The following is an 18352-nucleotide window of genomic DNA, read 5'->3' on the forward strand; positions in this document are numbered from 1 at the left end:
GAAAGGCTGGGGCGATAGGGGTGTCTGATGTTGCACAAATAGCGAGAGGCTAGTGCAACAGCAGCAGGGAGAGAGAGAGAGGCAAAGCATGAAAACCAAACCAAATCCTCCGTTCTGGCCTGCAGCGGTGTCGGTGTGAGACCGGAAATTGTGGAATCAGCAGATGGTCTCATGTCTGGTGATTTAACTGTTCGAAATGAAATAGCTTATTACATTTCAACTTGCAACCATTTTACTTCTCATTCTCACGTGATTTGTGCAACTAATGAATACAACGACGGAAAGGTGTTGGAATTCTGTTCCGTGTCTGATGAGTAACTCCCCTGTTCAGGATTTACGTGGCTGCACGTGTAAAGTATTGAAACAATATAGAAAAAAACATGAAATAATTTCTACCGTCTCGCAAATGGGGATGACTGAGAAGCTTAAATAAATGTCCCTCTGAGCAGTCCTGTGTTCTTGAGATTAGGGTCTTGCTCCCTGGACGTAATCCGAGGAAGTGGGAAGCTCTTTCACCTTCCTTTTCTTCTTCTTCCCTGCCTGGCCGGAGCTCGAAGCACTTTCCTCTCGGCGCTTTGAAAATAAAGAATGCAGTGAAACTTCAGTCCCAGTCACTTAGGTGCATTGTTCACCAGCGGGATTTTCCGTTCCCGCCGACGGCGCGCCCGGAGTTTCTCGGCGGCGTGGGGTGGATTCAATTAGAAATCCCCTTGACAGCGACGGGAAGAGAAGTTCCCGCCGCTGGCTAATGGTGGGCCACCTCCCGCCGCCTAGAAACCCGCCGCAGGGAGCCCAGAGAACATCTCCCAAATAAATCAGAAAGACACGGAGGTAGATACAAAGACCAATAAGTTAATAGATAGAGGCTATTTGACGGCCTTGCTCGAGGCTAGTAAACCACCCCCCACCCCTCCCGCCAGGCCAACGGAGAATACCGTTCTACGAGCCTCGCCCGCCTCCAGAGATGAATTATGTACACAGTAATAGGCAATGCAACTCGCAAAGAACTCACGCTAGTATTATTAATTTAACTTAAGAGCAAGGGAAATAATTATTTGCAACGTACAAGACGTCTCATAACCACAGTAACCACGGTTACTAACCAGGCACATCTAAGCGGTATTTGCAAACGAACCGTAACAGGATAAAGGAAATTGGTCTCACCTCTCATTTGTCAGATAACTATGCTCAAGAATACAGCATAAATTCATATGTTGTTTTAAGACATGTAAAAATTGTATTCGTTGCACAGTATAATCAGTTGCTAGGTCAAAAATGCACTAAACCATGAGGAGTTTATTAACGACCTACACATGAACATACCCTATTATTGATTGCAGAGAGCCACAAGAAATGCACATTGGTAGAAAAAGCAAAGTGAGGCAATATGAACGACACAGTGCAATTTTTAAAAGGAGACAGTCTTGAGCGTGTGCACACACGAATGTTTGCAAATGGCATAACAGGAATCATTTCGCTTCATAAATAAAATACAAAGGAAGGAATTTGTGCTCAAAGTTTATTTATTATTGTCTATTAGTTATTGCAGGTTGGCTTTAACACTGCAGTGAAATTATGGTGACAATCCCTCAGTCACTACATTTCTGTTTGCGTATACTTAGAGGGCAGTGGGGGTATGGAATGCTCTGCCAAGCAAGGTGGTGGAGGCAGGCACACTGGAGTTGTTTAAGAGTTACTTAGACAAGCACATGAGCGGGTTGGAGATGGAGGGATGTAGGAGATTGTTTTAAATAAGGTTCAGGAGCCTTGGGACGTCCCTGGTAATGTATAAGGATGTGGATGATACTGATGTTTTTCTCTTTTAATTCACAGGTGCTTCGGTCCGCCTTGTTGTCCAACGAGGGGCATACACGCGATGGGTCGTACAAGGGCTGCTCTTGGTTTTTTCGAGAATAGCCTAGTACTTCATGTCGTTAGTGTACGCTAAACTGGACCAGATGCTGGGCAACACGACAGCTCAGCGACTATCACTGTTTGCTGCGCAGACACATGGATTTCGGCCAGTGTCTGTGGGAGTTTGCACATTCTCCCCGTGCTTGCGTGGGTTTTCTCCGGGTGCTCCGGTTTCCTCCCACACCCCAAAGATGTGCTGTTAGGCTGATTGGTGTAACAAATTGTCCCTAAATTAGTCTTCCCTCAATGTGGAATGCCATAAGCATAGACAAGGGTCATGGGTGGAGGGGGGACTCGTAATGTTAAAATGGCGGCGCAGGCTCGTTGGGCCGAAGGGCCTGTTTCCCGGGCTGGTTTGTTCTTTGTTCTTTGTTCAAATTTTGCAATGGCCAAAGCACATCTTTTCGGAGCTCCCGGAGGAAACCTACACAGGGAGTGTATACAGGCTCTGCACAGATAGTGACCAAAACAGGAATTGAAGCTGGTTTCCTGGCACTGTGAGGCAACAGTGTTAACCAATGTGCAACCGTGCCACCCACCAACTTTTATATATCAGTGGTTAGGTCTGAGCTGGGGCACTTCAATCAGTTCAGATCACCAGGCTCTAGGGAGGTGATATAAATGCGAAGTTTTAAAAGATTGCCATGTTTTACAACCAGATAAAATGGATGAATGAAAAGGGTCATGTAACATATTCTGAATTCTGCTGACAACACACTTGGGCGGTTTAGTTGTTCAATATTGAAGGGTTGTCTTACTAGGAAGAAGGTGCATGTTTTTGACACCTGTAGACAATGGATGAAGCATATGTGCTTGTCATGGACATACTCTTCATAGATGCTGGAAGATTTTACAAATGCCAGGTGTGTACATTATTGTACATTGACTGTATATTCAATGTCAAGAAAGAATGAAATAGGGAGGCTAGAGGATAACTAATTGACTTCCTGGATATGAGACCTGTGTGATTCACCTTTGCCTGCAGAAAGGCTTTTTGAAGGTACTGTCCTTGGGAAAATATTATAGTATCAACTTATAGGATTTTATTTATCTGAATTATTTTCCTCACAAAAGTTTTTGAAACCATGAAGCCTTCTTCCTCAAAATGCAGTGGAAACATAGTTTTTGAATATTTTAAAGGCAGAAGTGGACAGATTCTTGAATAGTAAGGGGGTGAAGGATTATAGGGGTAAGAATGGGTGTGGAGAGATCAGATCAGCCTGGATGTTATTGAATGGAAGAGCAGTGAGGTCAGTCTGAAGGGACATCAGAAACAGAGAGGTTGGATATATTTCACCACACAAGTAACTTGGGCCCAAATTGAAAAAACTCCAAATTCCTCACCATTTACCAAAGGCTGCAAGATTCACATAACTTGAGCTAGAGGTAGAATTTCCGAGAAAACGCTCAGAATGGACAACAGATCTTGGAGTAAACGTTAGCACATTGAGAAATGAAAAGAACAAAAGTGTACCCTTCATCTCCATACCCATTCCCCTCCCCCACCGATGGATAAAAGCCTCGCTCTATCCAAGCTTTCCTTTTAAGACAACCTGCCAATTCCAGGTATTGATCTAGAAAATCTACTCTGAACTCTTTCCAACAAATTCACACCCTTCCTTAAATAGGGTGACTAATGCTGTATACAATAGTCCAGATGTGGTCTCACCAAAGACCTGTACAAGTTTATGTTTAATTCTCCTCACAATCCATGATAACACTCGTGGGAGTGGTTAAAATGTTCTTCAAGATTCCTTTATTTCCCTACACTTCTTAGTATCCTTCTATTCGATGTGTAATTCTTTGCCTGTTAGGACTTCTCAAAGGCATAAGCTCATACTTCTCTGGATTGCATTCCATTTGGCACTTCTGTCCATCTTTCAGAAGATTTCTCCAGCACTACCAAGCACACAGCCAACTCGTGTGTCATTTGCAAGTTTATTTAACCATGCTTTCGGCATCTAAATTTAAATCATCGCTACATGCCACAAGCGCCCTTCTATTAAACTACATGCATCTTCTCTGGAAACAGCCTTCCAGCCATAAAACACTTATCAACCATTGCTCCTTGCTTGTTTTTACTGAGCCAATTTTGGATATTGCTTTCTCTTAGGTCCCATGAACTTTGAACTTTCTGAACATCTGCTCTGTTTGACCCTGTTAAAATTATTGCTAAAGTCCAAGTAGACTGAAAAACCGCGCTATCTGTCATCGACCTTCCTTGCTACCTGTTCAAAAAAACATCAATAGATATGACCTTCCCTTCACAAATCCACATTGACCCTCCTTGAAGAATTGTGCTTTTCCAACGTCAATTAATGGTATCCTCGGGACTGGTTCAGAGTCATGGAGAAAGTCATACGGGCATACAGTACGGAAACAGGCCCTCCGACCCAACTCATTCATGTTGGCTTCTTAAACTTAACTAAGTTAAAGTTAAAGTTTATTTATTAGTCACGGGTAGGCTTACACTCACATTGCAATGAAGTGACTAGTTCCCTTCGTCTGTGTTTGACCCATGTCACTCTGAACCTTTCCTATCCATGTAGCTGTCCAACTGTCTTTAAAATGTTATAAATGTACCTGCCTCTACTACCTCCTCTAGTACTTATTCCATGCACATATTACCCTCTGTGTGAAAAAATTGCCCCTCAGGTCCCTTTTTAATCAATCCCCTCTCACCTTAAACCTATGCCCTTCATTTTTGGACTCCCCTACCCTGGAGAAAAGTTCTGGGCTATTCGCCTTATCTATACCGTCATAATTTTATAAATCTCCATAAGGTTACCCTCATCCTCCTATGCTACAGTGAAAAAAGTCCCAGCCTATCCAACCTCTCCTTAGAATGCAAACAGTTTGCAATAAATTGTCCACCAACGAGGTTCTGATAATGGTCTACATTAAATGTGTCTACCCACTTCTCCCTTTTTAACTAATAGGACAGTATTGACAGTTCTTCAGTCGACCAGTCCCACAAATATAGGTTGGATACTTGGGTGGAGAAAGGGCAGATGGGAGTTAAAGCCATGTAATTTAAGGTGTTGCACTTTGGAAGGTATAATGCAGTAGGGAAATATACAGTAAATCGCAGAATCTTAGAAACATTAACTTACAGAGGGATCTAGGTGTACCAGACAGTTTCCGAAAAGTTACAGCACAAGTGGATAAGATAGTCAAGGCATTCTTGTTTTCATCGGTCGATGAATAAAGTATAAAAATTGGCATGTTATTTTGCAGCTGTACAGAACTTTAGTTAGGCCATGACTGGAACAGCACACACAGTTCTGGTCACCACACTACCTGAAGGTTGTGGAGATTTTGGAGAGGTTACAGAGAAGGTTTATCAGGATGTTGTCTGGTTTGGAGGATACGAGTCATGAGGAGAGATTGGGCAAACTTTCTTCCCACTTGACCACCTGAAGCTCAGGGGCGACCTGATAGAAGCTTGCAAAATTATGAGAGGATAGGATGGGTAGTCGGAGTTTTCTTTCCCTGGGATGGAAATGTAAACTACTAGGCGATGTAGGCTTAAGGTAAATGTGGGGGAGTGCAGTTGAAATAAGATATGAGAGGCATTTTTTTTACTCAGACGGTTGCAACTGCCTGGAATGCGTTGACAGAGAAGGTAATAGAAGCACACAGAATAGCAATGTTTAAGAGTCATCTTGACAGACACGTGAATAGGCAGGAAGTAGAGAATTATGGACTGTATAGAGTCAAAAGTTCTTTAGTTTAAAAAGGCGCCATGTGTTGACGCAGGCTTTGTTGATCGAATGGTCTGTTCCTATGCTGTACTGTTCTTTGTTCTAATATAGCTAGAAAGGATATGAAATTGATTGTAAGAACTCCCCATTATTTGCTTGCTTGTATTGTTTAACGCCCATAATTTACTCCCCGCTGGATTTTGTCAGGCTGCAATGTGGCCTAATGAAGAATAGGTTGATTTCTGATTAGACTTCACATGAAGGGGGGACACTGGAGTATATTTCAAGTTCAGTCATTAGTGTCACAGTAGACCTACATTAACACTGCAACGTTGTATTTCAGGCTGCTGCAGATAGCCTTCCGGAGAGGACATTTCAGGTCATAACAAATGCTGCATACATTTTCTTCCTGCATGTCACTTCAAACTATTTGCCAAAAGAGTTTTTAGTTATGACTTTTTAAGGAATGACAGAGCTCCCATTGTATAGAACGTCAAACAGGAAGTCTTCTTCCAGAGATTTACAATCTACCAACATCAACTCCAGTCAATCCAATATTAGTCACTCCAAACTCCCAATTTCACTAAACCCAGCCGTGTCTGGTCCAATCTTATGTGCAGTCCAATCTTCTGCATTCTTTTCTATTTGTTGTCAGTGTGCAGAGTCTTAAAGGTCAGTCATTTACTATTAATTACCAGTGACGCCAGTTTCAAATAGTTCAAATTAAATAATCGGTTTCCATTGCGAATAGCCTATATTAAAACCCAGTTCCCAATCTATCAGTAATGCAACCTCTATATGTTAAGCCTCTCTGTAATCATAAGCATTGTAATCATAAGATCTTGTGCCGCATTATATAGTTTCACTTTCATTGGGTCCAACACACTCATTGAAACATTCGCATAAAGTACCCGTTCTAAGTGGTGAATTCCTACCAAAATATTATCACATTTCATGGACATCAGCACTGTGGGCAGCCGATCTTTCACATTAAACTCAGTTATCCTTAAAAACTGCACGTTAACCTCTAATGAACATCTTTAAGCAAAAATTAAATGCACCATTCAGCTGCACTGAATGAGGTCCGAATGCGCGCGCATTTTAAAGTGCCCAATCCTTTAATGCTTTCGAATTCAGGGAGATCTGAATCAATTGCTCACTTTCTCACATGTATAACCTAGAACAGTACTGAAATACATCTATTGTTTTCTGTAAGTATTAACACTGCGCAGCTGAGACTCAAGTCAACAACTCAATGCATATATGAATGGTAGAAAATTCTATCAAGGTTCAGCTTACCTTATGACGCCCTTTGGTCTTTAATGGGAGAGATTCTATTGGAAATAAATAACATTTTGTTTGGCAAAGAAAAAATCGAATTTCACGAGAAATTAAAAATTCAGAACATCACAAATGTAACAATCTATTCATAGTGTAATTAACATTTAATGTTATTCTGAAACCAAAAAGAAAATCTCAGCAGGTCTGGCAGCACCTGTAAGGAGAGAAAAGAGCTGACGTTTCCAGTCCAGATGACACTTTATCAAAGCTAAAAGGCGTAGGGAATGGGAGATATTTATACTGCGGGGATGAAGGAATGGAAAATGAGTCATAACCACAAAAATAAGGGGAAAGGCTGCTAATGGCATCCCATAGAGAGATTAAAGGATGTGAATGGTCAAACAGCAGAGAAGGTGAAATCAGAGGGTAAACTGTGACAAATGAAGATGTGTGTTTGTTTGTGCGTGTGTGTGTGTGTTTGTGTGTGTGTGTGTTTGTGTTTGTGTGTGTGTGTTTGTGTGTCTGTGTCTGTGTGTGGGTGGGTGTAGAGGACGTGAGGAATGGGTGGGAGAGAGATAAAAGTTAGAAAAATGGAAAAGCAAAGGGAGAGAAATGCTAAGGAAAGGGGAATAAAATAGGGGGAAAGAATGGGGGAAGATAAGCAAAGGAAGAAATAAAGAACGAAAAGGTAGAGGACAGTCAAAATTTAAATGAGATGAAAACAAAGGGGCCGAGGTGGGGCAGAGCTGATCACCTGAAGTTGTTGAATTCGATGTTGAGACTGGAAGGCTATAAAGTGCCCAGCCGGAAGATAGGATGCTCTTCCTCCAGTTTGGGTTGAGCTTCGCTGGAACATTGCAGCAGGTCAAGGACAGATATGTGGGCATGGGAGCAGGATCGTATGTTAAAATGGCATAGCAACCGAAAGGTCAGTGTCCCGATTGTGCACAGTCCAAAAGTGCTCAGCAAAGTGATCACCTAATCTACATTTGGTCTCCCTGATGTGGAGGAGACCACATTGGGAGCAGTGGATGCAGTGGACCAAATTGAAAGAGGTGCAAGTGTAACGCTGTTTAACCTGGAACTCCCTTTCCTCTTTTTCTAACTTTTACCTCTCTCCTACCCTTTTCTCCGCCCCTCTCCTCCCCCCACACCCCACCCCCCCCCACCCCACATTTTCATATGTCACAGTTTACCCTCCGATTTTAGCTTCTCTGGTTTGTTAATATGATGGTGGATCTTGGTTAGCACTGCTGCCTCACAGCTCCGGGGACCCGAGTTCAATTCCAGCCTTGGGAAACTGTCTACGTGAAGTTTGCATGTTCTCCCCTGCCTATGTGGGTTTCCTTTGAGTGCTCTGGTTTCCTCCCGCAGTTCAAAGATATGCAGATTAGGTGGATTGGCCATGCTAAATTGCCCCTTAGTGTCCCAAAATGTGTAGGCTGGAGGGATTAGCGGGGCCAGAATGTGGGCTTACATGGGTAGGGTTTGGGTGGGATGCTCTGCTGCAGAGTTAGTGGGCTGAGCGGCCCGCTTCTGCACTGCAGGGATTCTACGAACTTTTGCGAGTGGAAGGTAATGGTAAAAAAAAATAAGGAAAAGAACGAACTTATCAGTTTTCTGGGAGGGAGTGAAGTACAGGTGCAGCAGAGGCAGAGAAAGTGGGAGAGTGGGATGTCTCAAATCATGAGGTAGAATGGGATAAAGGAACTTCTCATTCAAATCCACGTGCGATCGTCTGAATTCCCTTCTACAAGTTAGAAATCAGTTACCTGTTGACTTCTCTGTGATGTATGCCACAAACTGCCTATGGAGATGAAAGCACATGGTTAGAAACATGGAACCATAGAAACTAGAAACAGAAATACGCCATTCATACCTTCAAGCATACTCTACCATTCATTTTGATCATGGCTGATCATCAAATTCAATATCCTGATCCCACCTCTCCCCCATATCCCTTGATCTCTTTAGCCCCAAGAGCTATATCTACTTTCTTCAGAGAAATCACAGAAAGCATAGAAACCATACAGTACAGAAAGAGGCCATTCGGTCCATTGAGTCTGTACCGACCACAATCCCACCCTGTCCCTTCCCCCATATTCCTACATATTTACCCACTAATCCCTCTAACCTACGCATCTCAGGATACTAAGGGAAATTTTTAGCATGGCCAATCAACCTAACGCGCACATCTTTGGTCTCTATCTTCTTAAAATCACTTAGCATTTTGGCCTCAACTACTTTCTGTGGTAGTGAATTCCACACATTCACCAATCTCTGGGTGAAGAAATGTCCCCTCAACCCAGTTCTAAATGGTTGACCCCTTATCTTCAAACTAGGACCTAGAGTTCTGGACTCCCCCACCGTCAGGAACATTCATGACAGCTTTTCATTCCAGTGCAGATAGGGGTCAGCAGGGGAGTTGTGGGGCAGAGTGTGGCTTAGTGGTAATGTTACTGGTCTGGTAATCCAGTGGCCAAATTAGATACCCTAAATTCAAATTGCAACATGGCATTTAATTTAAATGTTTTATCTAAATATGGAAATAAGAGCAGCTTCTGCCATGGTGACCATGAAACTCTCATCGGTTGTCATATTGTCTGATGACCTTTCATGATGGAAATCTGTCATCTTCACCCAGACTGGCCTACATGTGACTCCAGATCCATAGCAATGGGTTTGAGTATTACATGTGCTCTGAAATGATGTAATAATAAGCCATTGGGTTCAAGGGCATTTAGGGGTGGGCAACAAATGTTGGCCTTGCCAGCAATACTTACACTCCATCAAAGCATAAAGGAATGAAAAAGAACTTAATGGAAATTGAGTGAGATGGACCAGCTACAGTTCAGGAGGAAGCAGAAAGCTAAGTTACACATGGGGTGGCACGGTGGCACAGTGGTTAACACTGCCTCCTCAAAGCAACAGGGACTCAAATCCACACGTTCAATTCTGGTCCTGGGTAACTGTCTGTGTGTAGTTTGCACGTTCTCCTCGTGTCTGCGTGGGTTTCCTCCGGGTGGTCAGGTTTCCTCCCACACTCCAAGGATGTGTAGATTAGGTGGATTGGCTATGCTAAATTGCTCTTTAATGTCCTAAAATGTGTACTTCAGAGAGACTAGCGGGATTAGTATTTGTGGATACGTGAATATGGTCAGGGTGGGATGGTCTATCAGAGTGTCAGTGCAGACTTGATGGGCCAAACGGTCTGCCCTTTAGGGATTCTATGATTCTCAAAGTAATATATTAACTTACCTCTGAAGGGCAATACAAACTGCAAAAAAGGAACAAAAGACATTCAATCATAAACTGATTAAATTAAATCTGAATATTTCATTTACAATTTCAAACCAAATCAATTATATCTAAGTGTAATTGAGTAATCAGCAATAAATATGAACATGTCATGTCCAGGCAAGCATGTAACTCTGCTAAGTACTGACTCTTGTGCAAATGTGGCTCAATTTAATGAACAAATTATAAGTTGAACTTCATGAGTAAATAACAGAATGATTACACCACCCCTCCCCCTTTTTTTAACCTTCCTTTGACTTTTCAGCTATTACCTGGAATAGGTAATGAATATAAAAAATTCCTAATTCTTAAACATGTTTGGGAATCGTGTGTCTTTAAAAATGTATTTGAGCCACCTGCTTGTGCAAGATGTGGTGGAGCGGTTGTATGCACTCGGAGTCACTCTGTCTACTGGCATTCTGTATTGTTGCAGTAACAGCATAACTACTTCTAATGTTGGAATTAATATGAACTAATGCTATTCTCCTGTCCTCCATTGCAGAATGGGGATTAATTGGGATCTTTGGCGGGTGATGGTCAGGTGACAGGGTGGCTGGAATACACAGAATATTCAAGCTTAGGTGCTATTTTGGAATTGAGGGAGAGAAGTGTCTTCCTTGACTCCTCTCTAAAGTTGGAGACTGGAATCTGGCAGGAGATAAGTTTCTGTCTTGGGGAGTCTGTTGTGGGATCTTTCTCTGAGAGTTGCTCTTTTGGAAACTTGTCTGCATCTCTGTCCAGAAGTGTTAAAAGCTGAAAATCCAGAATCATGTGAGCATAATTGTTTTTTGAGCTATCTAATTCCGAAGAAGGGTATATGTCCATGCTTTAAATTGAAACGATGATGTGGGTATGCCGGCGTTGGACTGGCGTAAACACAGTAAAAAGTCTGACAACACCAGGTTTTAGTCCAACCTATTTATTTGATAATATACTCACAAGCTTTCGAGGGACACCCTCTTCGTCAGGTGAATGGAGAGTTCTGGCCTCAGAAGCTAGCTCTTAAAGATTAAACTTTATCATGTCTAAGTATATTAATTGCTAAAGGTTATGTTAATTTTTTGTTGTATTATATCTCTGTCCTTAAATAAAATTTGTTTTGATAAAAGGTTCCTAGTGGATCACTTGAATCATACCTGCAGTGAAACACTTTATGCTCACCCTAATGCCAAAATCAAATATAAACAATTAGACTCTAGGCTAACTTCATAAAACACCCTGGAGTTTCTGGTATGGGCCTTAACAGAATAATTTTTTAATACATTAAGAGCAGATCAAAGGCTAGGAATCCTGTGGTGAATAACTCATCTCTGCTCTCCAAAACGTATCCATCACTTACAAGGCACAAAGCAGGAGTGTGATGGAATACTCTCCACTTGCCTGGATGAGTACAGCTCCAACAACACTCAAGATGCTTGGTACCACCCAAGACAAGGTAGGCCACTTGATTGGTACCCTATCCACAAAATTCATTTCCTCCACCACTGGCGCAGGATGACAGCAGTGTGTACCATCTACAAGATGCACTGCAGCAACTCAACCAGGATCCTTAGGCCGCACCTTACAAACCCATGACCACTATCAGCGAGAGGGACAAAGGCAACAAATATCTGAGAAAACTATCAGCTGAAGGTTCCCCTCCAAGCCACTCATCGTCCTGACTTGGATATAGATCGTCGTTCCTTCGCTGTGGCTGGGTCAAAATCCTGGAGCTCCTTCACTAACAGCACTGCAGATGTACCTATGGGCTATAGAGGTTCAACGCGGCAGCTCACCACCACCTTTTCAGGGGTAATTCAATATGGGCAGTAAATGCTGGCCAAGCCAACGATGTCCACATTCCCTGACTCATGAAACATACAGTCGTACTGTTTAACATGATTGAAAATATTTTTAATTATTGTTGCTTTGATTCATGAAAAGAAAGCCTGTCACTTTAGTATAACAAGTTATTTTTACCTATTCTTGAAGCAGTGTTAAAGGTAAAGTCGTCTTGGCCGCAGATGACCAGGCTGCTCTCCCTTTGAAGGGGAGAGTTGACTGGTGGTGATTTAACCTGAGGATCATCACATCTAATGCGACGTTGAGAAGGCAGGACCTTCATGAATAACCTCAGACAGTACTGGGTGTGTAAATCACCGGCAAAGCAATATCAATTCTCTTTCCTCGTTGTCAATGTCAATGTGAGAATGATAGCGTAAATAACTAAATAGCGGTTATATTTCAGAAAAAAAAAGCTGAGATAGGGTTTGGAATTCCACAAAATTTAAATAGGAGCGTATAGAGAAAAAGGGAGGCAGTGGCATAGTAGTATTGTCACTGGACTCGAAATCCAGGGTAAGATCTAGGAATCCAGGTTCAAATCCCGCCACAGCAGATGGTGAAATTTAAGTTTAATAAAAATCTGGAATTAAAAATCGACGGATGACCATGAAACCATTGTCGATTCTTGTAAAAATTCGTTTGGTTCAGAAATGTCTTTTAGGGAAGGAAATCTGTTGTCAGGTCTGGCCGACTTGTGACTCCAGACCCACAATAACGTGGTTGATTCTCCAATGTTACAGATGGATAATAAATGCTAGACGACCAGTGATGCTCCCACCTCATAAAATGAATAAAGAATAACAATGAGGAACAAGAAAGGGGTGTATTGAAAATGTAAGTCGGACAATAGGGTCACCGTCATACTAATAGCAATAATAGTAATCGATTAAGTGCATGAAAATACCTTTTTTTCTCTGCTGGAGAAGCAGTGACACTACAATTAGTGAAATACAAAGCAATGCTATCACTGCAGCCGACACTCCAATAAGCACAGAATTGATCGAGCATTTTACTTTTTCTTTAACTCCTAAAATGATAGGGGGAAGATAAGTTAGACAAGCACTGGCACCTCAACAAAAGAATAGTAATTTTTTTTCCGTTAATATTAAATATGGTTGTTTCACATTAAGTGATGGCGGTCGCAGCAACAGTCCTCCTTGGTGCATGCATGCACATTGCCTGCAACATTCGCAGACACACACAAACAGTGACAGACAGGCGTGCACACTCACAGACACACACTTACTGACATATTTTGGCAGTCATACTCTCGGGTAGGCTGAGGCAAACAGATTATCACCTCGAGGCATACACATACTCCCAGAGACATATATACATATCCCACCGACGCAGACATACATACAAACAGTCCCACACAGGCACACATACACACATATTCTCATGCAGACATACGCACTCGCTCTCATAAGCTTTGTATAGGTTGCTTGTGAGGCCAGACCTGGAGTATTGTGTGCAGTTTTGGTCTCCTTAACTGAAAAAGAGGTCCTCAAAAAAGGGTGGCCAAGGTTGATTCCTGGGATGGCAGGTCTGTCATATGAGAAGAGACTAATTTGGTTAGGATTATATTCACTGGACTTTAAAAGAGTGAGAGGGGATCTCATAGAAACGTATAAAATTCTAACAGGGTAAGACAGGGTAAATTCAGAAAGAATGTTCCTGATGGTAGGGGAGCCCAGAACGACTGATGACCATGAAAAGCATTGTCAATTTTTGGAAAAACTCATCTGGTTCATGAATGTCATTTAGGACAGATGTCCGCCGTCCTTGCTTGGTCTGGCCTACATGTGACTCCAGAGCCACAGCAATGTTGTTGACCCCCAGCTGCCCTCTGAAATGGCCGAGCAAGTCAGTGTCAAGGACTACTCGGGATGGAAAATAAAGAACTGCTGGCCAGCCAGTGACGCCTGTGTCCCATGAATGAACAATAAAAATAGTAAGGGTCATAATTTGAGGATAAGGGGTAAAACCCTTAGGACTGAGATGAGGAGACATTTCTTCACCCAGAGAGTAGTGAATGTGTGGAGTTCACTACCACAGAAAAAAGCTGACGCTAAAACATTGTCTGATTTCAATAAGAAATTAGATATAATTCTAGGGGCTAAAGGGATCAAGGGATATGGGGAAGGGAGCAATCATGATATTGAGTTTGATGAACAGCCATAATCAAAATGAATGACGGAGGAGGCTCGAAGGGCCGAATGGCCTACTGCTGCTTCCATTTTCTATGTTTCTGTATAGATACTCCAATCCACACGCACACAGATACACCCCCTTACAGAGACACAGCCACGCACACCTACTCACACTGTGATACAGAGACACACATAAACTCTCACAGGTGCAGACACGCATATTTATGTGGGACTGTCTGTTTGAGAATGCATGTGCGTGTTTCACACACATACATTCTTACACAGACATGCGTAATCGCAAGACAAACACATTTGAACGCTCACAAATTAAGACCAAATACATAGAAACATAGAAACTAGAAGCAGGAGTAGGCCATTCGGCCCTTTGAGCCTGCCCCGCCACTCCTTTTGATCACGGCTGATCATCAAATTCAATATCCTGATTTCCCCCCCCCTCGCCATAACCCTTGATCCCTTTAGCCCCAAAGAGCTATGTCAAACTTCTTGAAATTACACAACGCTTTAGCCTCATAAGCACATGTGCCTTCACACTGAGACAGATCCACATGTATGCTAATGTCCTCCAGGGAAGGAACTCTGCCATCCTTACTTGGTCTAGCCAACATTCCAGAGCCACAACAATGTCATTGCTTCTCAACTGCCCTCCAAGGGCAACTAGGGACGGGCAATAAACGCTTGCCAGCCAGCGACGCCCAAGTCCCACGAATGAATAGTAAAAAAAAACTACAGATATACCCACACGCCCTCGCACAGACGCTCACATGCGTACACTTACACAGGGAAATTTTCACTAACACAGACAGGTACATAAAGCGACACACACACACACACTCAAAGTTAACACAATGTGCTTACGGGTTACGGTTAGGATGGTGCCTCCACCCTGTACTATTTTGCCTACGTTGTCCACTTTGCAATAGTACGTTGCCGAATCGCATTCTGTGACATTTCTGATCTCTAGGCTTGTCCATAACACGTTAGGATCATTGGAAGTTGGTTTCTTTTCAGTTACTCTTATCTTGTACGTCGGGAAAGCCTGCTTTACTTCCAGATTATTTTTCAGCCATGTGTAAGCCTTAGCCCCGGCGGCATTGATGGTACAGTCCATAGTAGCGGAATCGCCTTCAGTCAGGTTCACTGTCGGAGGTTCCTGCTGTACACTTGGCTGACCTGAGTGAACTCCTATGGGGAATAAAGCCTTCAGTTAGTCATCACTCGTTGTTCTTCCTTGCCGCTTTGATACATTAATTAACGTGATCAAGACTTGAGCTATTTTCCCCCTTTCGATTCCCTTTCCTTGAACTTCTCCTCCGAAAGGAATTGAACCCAAGTGAATATATCAGCTTCTCCTATTTGCACGCGTGTTCGTTCCCTGTTGTGGGGACCGCTAGTTTTCAGAACCTTACTGGGGAGTGGGGGAGATGGGAGTGGAGAAGGATCCTGAACAGAACTGGACATGCCTTGTATACCTTCCCGAAGGCAAATATTGTTGGGCAGGCGAAGGAGAAGTAAAAAAAGTGGGGGGGGGGACGGGACGGGACAGTGTCACATCAGCCGTCGCCCCTCTCGATATTAACCCCATGCAATCGTGCGAGTCTCCCATCATCACAGAAGGGCGGCCAATTAATCAGCTCTGGCACACCCCCCGCCCCCCCCCCCCCAATTCCCCAAACTAAAATCTCCCGCGACCCCTCCAACACAGCCGGAGGGGTTCAAGCCCCGCCCGCAAGAACGGGAAATTTGGTGCATTAACCGTTCACTGCAGCCGGACCGGAGAATTCCTGCCGCGGGCGAGGTTGGAGAATCCGGCAGTATGTGGATGGGGCGGGAGTTGGGGGGGGAGGGCAGGATGGGGAGGGGGGGTGGGGGTTGGGAGTTTGGAACTCCACTGAAAAGGATAAGGTAACCCCCCCTCCCCACCTTTCCCCAAACACACACACACACACACACACCGACCCTCTCTTTTCTTTCCAGCTTACATACATTTAAGAGATTCACTTTCGGGCGCGCCCAGCCGCCCCACACGGTTAATTCTACACAGTTTAGCAGACCTCCTCAGAACAGGAGCGTTGTCTTACCTGCGGCGAAGAGACAGGAGGTCAGAATAAAGGCAGGCAGAAGACACAGATTCACTGGCATTTTCCGGTCAGCGGGGGAAAGTGCTCTCACTGGAGCGATCTCAGGACCGCCGGAATCCGGCTACATTTACCAGCCCAAGTGTAGGACGCTGGGACCACCGCTCACTGACAGCCAAAGCGGACAGGAAGACGCCGCTGTCTGCAAATCAGGACGAGATTGACGACAGGATGTGAGTGAAGGGGGGGGGGGCACATCATTCCGCCAACAGGGCAAAGCTTCAAAACAACTCCTTTGCTCCACCTCCTCCGCCCCCCAACATACATACACAGCACCTACCCCCAACCCTCCCCCTCACTTACCAAAACTTCACTTCAGATAGTTCTCCTTTCAAGCTGGTGCGGTTTGTAACTAAGTTGAAATTCAGCTCATCTGAAGCTCTTTGTCGGTGTATCTCCAGGTTGAAGTTGCTGTAATGTATATATCTGTATCCTGCTGTATTGTGCAAAGTTTTATTTATTAGTGTCACAAATTGGCTTAGATTAACGCTGCAATGAAGTTGCTGTGAAAATTCCCTCGTCACCACACTTCGGCGCCTGTCCGGGTACACTGAGGGGCAATTCAGCACGGGCAATGTACCTAACCAGCACGTTTTTCAGACTGTGGAGGAAACAGGAGCACCCCGAGAAAACCCACGCAGACACGAGGGAGAACATGCAGACTCCGCACAGACAGTGACCCGAGCCAGGAATCGAACCCAGGTCACTGGTGCTGTGATGCAGCAGTGCTAATCACGGTGCCACCGTGTTGCCCATTATAATCTGGGCGCAACTCCTCTGCAGCCTTTATTCTCAAAAGCAGAAGAAAGCAATGTAATCTGCTGCTTCGGCCATGCCTTGTGCTCCAGTCCTATGTTTCAACACATCCTGTCTCTGCCACTTTCTTACCCACTTGCTGAGCTTACTTAAGTCCTGTCGCATGACTGTTCACCTCCTGCTCACAACCTGCTTTCCCACTGAGCTGTGTGTGTCTCTGCTAAACTCTGCTCATTCCCAGCCCCTTCATCCAGATTGTAAACAGCTGCAGTGTTAACACCGGCCCCTGGAAATGCCTCGTGTGACCTCTCTTATTACACAACCTTCTTAATATATTACTCCTGACTCCATGCACCCATATCTGGTGTAACAATATGGATATTTGTTGAATATCTTCAAAAAATCAAAACACACAGAGGATGGCACGGTTGTTAACACTGCATCACAGCTCCAAGGATCTGGTTTCGATTCCAGGCTCGGGTCACTGTCTGTGCCAGTCTGCACATTCTCCCCATGTCTTCATGGGTTTCCTCCCATGGGTGCACTGGTTTCCTGCCACAGCCTAAAAGACATGCTGGTTAGGTGCATTGGCCGTGTTAAATTTTCCCTCGGTGTACCCAAACTGGAGTGTGGCGAATCAGGGATTTTCACAATAACTTAATTGCAGTGTCAATGTAAGTCTACTTGTGACACGAATAAATAAACTTTATACTACACTGCTAATTACGAAAGAATTCTAATGTACTTGTCAAACACAATTCCCCTATCACGACACCTCTAATGAGGAAAGGTTAGTCAGGCTGAGCTTGTATCCAATGGCGTTTAGAAGAGTGAGGAATAACTTGATTGAAGTAGATAAGATCCTGAACGGTCTTGGCAAGGAGGATGTGGAAAGTTTCCCTCCTGGGTGAGTCTAGAACAAAGGGGTTCGGTTTTAAAATTAGGGCCTTCCCTTTGAGTTTAAGTTCTAAGTTTATTCATTAGTGCTACAAGTAGGCTTAAATTAACACTGCAATGAAGTTACTGTGAAAATCCCCTAGTCACCACACTTCAGCACCCGTTCGGGTACACTGAGAGAGAATTTAGTGTGGTCAATGCACCCTAACCAGCACGTCTTTTGGACTGTGGGAAGAAACTAGAGCACCCGGAGGAATCCCACGCAGACACGGGGAGAACGTGCAGACTCGCACGGAGAGTGAGCCTGGAATTCTATAGATCTCTGGAATCCTCTGCCCGTTGATGTGGCAGAGGCTACCTCGCTAAATAT

General features: G+C 43.8%; 1 protein-coding gene across 1 annotated transcript; it reads right to left on the reverse strand.

The window, feature by feature from the left end:
• Window positions 1-214: 214 nt before the first annotated feature.
• Window positions 215-15302, reverse strand: LOC145348693 (uncharacterized). The gene is made up of 6 exons (XM_080196850.1): window positions 15050-15302; window positions 12925-13047; window positions 10158-10176; window positions 8672-8706; window positions 6918-6952; window positions 215-573 (listed from the first exon to the last, which is right to left on the reverse strand). The coding sequence occupies exons 1-6, from the start codon at window positions 15300-15302 to the stop codon at window positions 466-468; spliced, it is 573 nt and encodes a 190-aa protein (XP_080052976.1). The 3' UTR covers window positions 215-465.
• Between the last annotated feature and the right edge of the window lie 3050 nt (window positions 15303-18352).

Source organism: Carcharhinus amblyrhynchos, chromosome 9 (assembly GCF_965287045.1).
Source record: "Carcharhinus amblyrhynchos chromosome 9, sCarAmb.v2.hapA, whole genome shotgun sequence".
Classification (NCBI taxonomy): domain Eukaryota; kingdom Metazoa; phylum Chordata; class Chondrichthyes; order Carcharhiniformes; family Carcharhinidae; genus Carcharhinus; species Carcharhinus amblyrhynchos.